This window comes from Gobio gobio (genome assembly GCF_949357685.1).
Source record: "Gobio gobio genome assembly, chromosome: 23".
Classification (NCBI taxonomy): domain Eukaryota; kingdom Metazoa; phylum Chordata; class Actinopteri; order Cypriniformes; family Gobionidae; genus Gobio; species Gobio gobio.
The window spans coordinates 40,570,451-40,576,722 of record NC_137119.1 but is presented as its reverse complement, the minus strand read 5'-3'; the positions used below and the strand labels follow the sequence as shown (position 1 = coordinate 40,576,722).

The window sequence follows — 6,272 nt, the reverse complement described above, 5'->3', positions numbered from 1 at the left end:
ACCATAATTATATAGTAAGTACATGTAGTTAATTACTATTACTTAGTACTTAATTGTATGATTACACTATTACTAAGACACCTTAAAATAAAGTGTAACTCAAGTTTCTCCTAGATCAAAAGTGCTTCTCAAACCAGTGTTGTTAAAAACAGTTTTCAGTATTTGAAAGAAAGATGAAATAAATCCAAATTAAATAGAAAGATTAAATTAAGCTAACTTTTTTTTAATTAAAAAAATGAAAATGGAAAAAAAAAATAATATTGCCTTGGCAACTAACTGAAGAACTAAAATGATTAAAACTGTAATAAAAATGAATTAACACTAAAAAGAGGGAAAAAAGTTGAATAAATATTACAATAGCCCATAACAAAATTACTAAAACTTAAACTAAAATGAAAGTAGTTATTTTAGTATCATTGATATACTATTATAGTTTCTGTTCAAATTTTAAAGTAGATTTTATTTTCATATTTTAATTTAAAATTAATTTTGTTTTATATTCTTGTCATTTATTTATTAATTTAAAAATAGCTCTATATTAAGGAACCTTCTTTCCGCCACAAAATATATATTTTTAAAGATTCTGACTTTTTAACCTGAATTTGGGATTTGGGATATATATATATATATATATATATATATATATATATATATATATATATATATATATATATATATATATATATATATATATATATATATATATATATATTTATAAACTCGCAATTGCGTGTTATAAAGTCAGAATTATGAGATGAAAAAAATATCGCAATTACCTTTTTTATTTTTATTCTGTGGCGGATACAAGCTTCCATACTATATCCATACTATAGCTTTAATTAATTTTGATTTTAGTTAATTTAGTACTTAATGAAAATACGAAATGTTGCCTTGGCAAAAAAATGATTATTTAATTGAATTGATTTCACGTAATTAAAATGCTTTTTATGGTTTTAGTTAAAGCTGCAATAGGGGTGAATTTATGGTGATCGGGACACTTTTTGCCATTGAGATGACTTGGAAAAAGTGTCCAATCACCCTGAATTCACCCTATGTAACATTTTTGCAGTAAAATATTTACAAACCTCGGCCAGTGTTATATATTTTGTTCAGTTGAGTATTTACAATATCCCAAATGTTTCCAACTATTTGTAAATCGTGAGAAATTGCTATTTTACCCGAGGAACCGGGACGTGTGAGGGAGTCGCCTGTCGATGACATCATATCTGTGTTCCCCTCGGTTTCCGGTTTTATTCTGCAGAAACGCTTTACTCTCACTGCAGTGTGAACAAGTGTCATAGCAGCCGCTGAGTGAACGCACAGAGTAACGTCATAACATCATTTTCAACACACCCAGATGTGTCTAATATGATAAACTGAGCTGCGTTACCTCATACTCATGACCGGAAAACCGGAAATGGCGCCCGTGACTGTGGCATAATAAAAGTCCTGCTGCTTGTGAGGTGTGTGTTGCGCTCTTCTCATAATCAATCACTCCAGCGGCCTTGCTCAGCTCCACAACACTCATCCTGCTCTGCTTCACACTACAGTAACGTTAATAATAGCATCATGAACATGATTTCTGCCCGAGTCCTATCCCGATTCTTTCCCACCGGTTGAGGTGAAGACCACATGTCCCAAGATTCTGCGCTTAAACTTGGCGTCATCAAACTACGCCTTTGTTTTGAATAGGCGGCCTCTAGCGGCCGGAAAAGTTACATAGTGCAGCTTTAACGATAATAACCCTGCTGAAAATAAAATAGTACAATAATAATGTATTATAATACAATAATAGTGCATGAAACTTGCGGGCAGCTCTTTCTTCTTGTGCTCATATTGACTCGCTCGTTCTGTGTCAGCGATGCAGGTGAATGACGAGTTGCTGCACCGCTTGACCAGCGGGAAGAATCTGTCTCCTCGACTGACCATTCCTCGCTCGACGGACACGTCCGCGCCGCTGGATTACAACTCACCGCCGGCGGAGGTGGAAAACTGGCTGCGGAAGAAAGGCTTCAGTGAACCGTGAGTCAGAAAACACTTTACCACAGCAATCAGTGAACTATTAATAATCACAATCTGCTCCAAGAACACCTCACATCACTGACCATGGAAAAAAACTGACCCCGCATTAGTTTAGTATGATTTAGGCCTGTATTAATCATAGAAACTTGCCTACGCATTTTCTGAGCATTAGTCTTTTGTAATTTGAGTGAACAAACCGGTCCGAAATTGGTCTGTGTGTAACGTCCTGACTGGTAAAATGTGATTTTTCACTGATCCCTGATTAGTCACATTCTATAGACTGATGATATAAGGATTAAAGGATTAGTTTACCCAAAAATGAAAATTAGCCCATGATTTACTCACCCTCAAGCCACCCTACACTCTAAAAACCTTTTTTAGTGCTATATAGCACCAATTTTGGTGCTTCAGTGGTTCTTCACCGGTTCTTTGACTAAGGTGCTATATAGCACCGCTGAAGAACCCCTGAAGCACCAAAATTGGTGCTATATAGCACTAAAAAAGGTTCCCCAATGATTACGAGCCAAGAACCATTTTTGGTGCCATATAGAACCTTTTTTTTTTAGAGTGTAGGTGTATATGACATTCTTCTTTCAGACGAATACAATCAGAGTTATATTAAAAAAGTCCTGGCTCTTCCAAGCTTTATAATTGCAGTGACTGTTGTCTCGTTTATGAGGGCCATAAAAGTGCATCTATCCATCATATAACTGCTCCACACGGCTCCGGGGGGTTAATAAAGGCCTTCGGAAGCGAAGTGATGCGTTTGTGTAAGAAATATATCCAGAGTTAAAACTTTATAGATTAAAATAACTAGGCAAAAGAGTGACCCCTGACGCGATGTATAGAAGCATCTCAAGCTTTGACGCCTCTCGCGGATAGTGCTGGGCAACAACCTCAAGCCCATCTTCTCTTATATCCAAATCCTCCGCCATTTCTCTTTAAAAATTCTCGTTTTAGATTCTAATTCATGACCGGTTCTTTGTTTTGCTCTATCATCTATGCTTCTGCGTTTGTCAATACCATAGGCTGTAAAAAAATATGGACGTAGTGTCCGTGACGTCACCCATAGGATTCTGAAGAGCAGTTTTGAAGCGTGAAGTAGGGTCGAGCTGGCCGTCGCCATCTTGTTTGCACGTCACTCCCGGATAACAGAAAATGGGCAAAGAGGCGGGACGTGGGCGGAGCTGAGGTGACGCGATGACTAACAGACAGCAGATAAACGACAATCCACCTGTCACTCAAAGTGGCCACGCCCTTAATTATGCAGAAATTTAAGGCTTTATATAATGTAAACGTTCAACAGGGGTCAAAGGGTTACTCTTTCGCCGTAAAGCGATGCGTATGGCAATCCGCCGGAAGCTAGTTATTTTAGTCTATAAAGTTTTAAATCTGGATATTTTTCTTACACAAACGCACCACTTCGCTTCAGAAGGCCTTTATTAACCCCCTGGAGCTGTGTGGAGCAGTTATATGATGGATAGATGCACTTTTATGGACTTCATTAAGGAGACAACAATTCACTGCCATTATAAAGCTTGGAAGAGCCAGGACTTTTTTTAATATAACTCTGATTGAATTCGTCTGAAAGAAGAATGTCATATACACCTAGAATAGCTTGAGGGTGAGTACATCATGGGCTAATTTTCCTTTTTGGGTGAACTATCCCTTTAAAGCATATGTCTGTATATCTATCTCCTCTATACTAGTTCAGGCTTTCTTAACTCTACACTTTCCTGCAAAATTTAGCTCCAACCCTGATCAAACAATCCTGAACAAGCTAATCAAGGTTTTCAGGATTATTAGAAAGTTACAAGCAGGTGAGTTTGATCAAGGCTGGAGCTAAACTCTGCATGAAAGTGGAGCTTGAGGGCCAGAGTTGAGAACCCCTGTACTAGTTAATCCATATTTGTGTCATAACATTTGTGTTGTTGCTGTGTGTGCAGGACTGTTCAGTGTCTGCGGGTTCTGAACGGAGCTCAGCTGTTCTCTCTGAATAAAGAAGAGCTGCGTGCTGTTATTCCTGAGGAGGGCGCTAGAGTCTACAGTCAGCTGACCGTACAGAGAGCCCAGATAGAGGTACAACAAACACACTTGCATTTACTTCATCTAGGTGTCATACGCTTCGGTTGTTTTATATGAAGCTACATGTAATGATCGCGGAGTAAATCAAACTCTACTTCTACATTTAGAATGTTTTTAAATCATAAAATTCTAAATCCTGAATTATTTTTCCCAAATGTGCACTGGACATTCTAAAAGATCACGACATAAAATCCACTCTCTCCTGTCCAGACATACATCCCCTGATGTACAGCATCATTTTGGTTTATTAGTGAAAAGAAAGTAGTTTTATACTAAATTATGTGCTTTTTAATTCAAAACATACCAATAAGTTATAATTCATATTTAAAATCAATGCAATTTTTGAAAATCTGTTTGGTGCCACTCCTTTTGCAGAAATGACACACCTTTCTTTGATTTTCTGTATATTTCAGTCGAGATCATATAATTGCTGGTATACACCAACCAGGCATAACATTATGACCGTAAAGTGAATAACTGATTATCTCTTCATCACCTGTTAGTGGGTGGGATTTATTAGGCAGCAAGTGAACATTTTGTCCTCAGAGTTGATGTGTTAGAAGCAGGAAAAATGGGCAAGCGAAAGGATTTGAGCGAGTTTGACAAGGGCCAAATTGTGATGGCTAGACGACTGGGTCAGAACATCTCCAAAACTGCAGCTCTTGTGGGGTGTTCCCGGTCTGCAGTGGTCAGTCTCTATCAAAAGTGCTCCAAGGAAGGAACAGTGGAGAACCGGCCACAGGGTCATGGAGGAACAGTGGAGAACCGGCCACAGGGTCATGGAGGACCAGTGGAGAACCGGCCACAGGGTCATGAAGGACCAGTGGAGAACCGGCCACAGGGTCATGAAGGACCAGTGGAGAACCGGTGACAGGGTCATGGGCGGCCGAGGCTCATTGATGCACGTGTGGAGCGAAGGCTGGCCCGTGTGGTCCGATCAAACAGACGAGCTACTGGAGCTCAAACTGCTCAAGAAGCCGGCGGAGGCAGTGATGCTTTGGCCAATGTTCTGCTGGGAAACCTTGGGTCCTCCATCCATGTGGATGTTACTCTGACACGTATCACCTACCTAAGCATTGCTGAGACCATGTACAGCCTTTCATGGAAACGTTATTCCCTGGTGGCTGTGGCTGTTTCAGCAAATAATGCGCCGCCACAAAGCACAAATGCTTCAGGAATGGTTTGAGGAGCACAACAATGAGTTTGAGGTGTTGACTTGGCCTCCAAATTCCCCAGATCTCAATCCAATCGAGCATCTGTGGGATGTGCTGAACAAACAAGTCCAATCCATGGAGTCTCCACCTCACAACTTACAGGACTTAAAGGATCTGCTGCTAACATCTTGGTGCCAGATACCACAGCACACCTTCTGGGGTCTAGTGGAGTCCATGCCGGCTGTTTTGGCAGCAAAAGGGGGACCAACACAATCTTTATGATTATGCCTGATCAGTGTATACTGCACAGTAAAGTATTGGCTCACTAGGCAAAGACGCATTAACCACTTGCTTAAACATGGTTCATTACAGAGTCTAGTGGTAAAGTTTCAACCTAATAAAAGCTGTCTGTCTCTCTCAGGACGCTCACAGAGCCACAGAGCTGGAGACGGTGATGGAGAAGCAGAAGATGAAGGTGGATTTGAAACTGGAGAGTGGAACTTTATGAAGATCTACTGAATAGACTAGTGTCCAAATACACTCTCTGTCTGCATCTTGTATATATAAGAGCACAAGATCATTTATGCTATTGTAACCTGCGTTATAGATTTTGTTTACCCATTTAGCTTTACGGCATGAAATGAGAATTGTAAATCTGCACAATGATGTACAAACATCTAAATTACCTGTGTAATATGGGTTACTAATATATTCTCAATAAATACATTTAATGCACAAACTCGCGATTCCTCTTTCTCCCCAAGAGGGCAGCAGACACCAGCCTGTGCAAAACAAACTTCACCATTGCTAAAGTAATCAGTGTCTTGTCCACAGTGATGTTGTGGATATATGGATCAACCCTTTTTGGACTTCTGCAACCTTTGGGTTCCCAGCCAGGCCTTTACCCAGAACTAAAATCCACGTAATAAAACAAAACGAGTTCAGAAGGAATCAATGCACTAAAGGTCCATCAATGTCAACATGCACTTTGACAAGAAGAGCAACAGTCAC

The 6,272-nt window shown here is 39.6% G+C and overlaps 1 protein-coding gene across 5 annotated transcripts in view; it reads left to right on the top strand.

The window, feature by feature from the left end:
- The window catches only part of eps8l1b (EPS8 signaling adaptor L1b), a 23,212-nt gene extending 17,214 nt beyond the window's left edge, over nt 1–5,998 (top strand). For 3 of the 5 annotated variants that reach the window (XM_079806348.1, XM_079806346.1, XM_079806349.1), the window contains 3 exons: nt 1,860–2,022; nt 3,969–4,101; nt 5,683–5,998. In XM_079806348.1, coding sequence (XP_079662474.1) covers nt 1,860–2,022; nt 3,969–4,101; nt 5,683–5,769 — 383 coding nt within the window. In that variant the 3' untranslated portion in view covers nt 5,770–5,998. The remainder of the gene's footprint in view (nt 1–1,859; nt 2,023–3,968; nt 4,102–5,682) is intronic. The other 2 variants (XM_079806347.1, XM_079806350.1) reach the window with 1 other exon arrangement.
- Nucleotides 5,999–6,272: the final 274 nt, after the last annotated feature.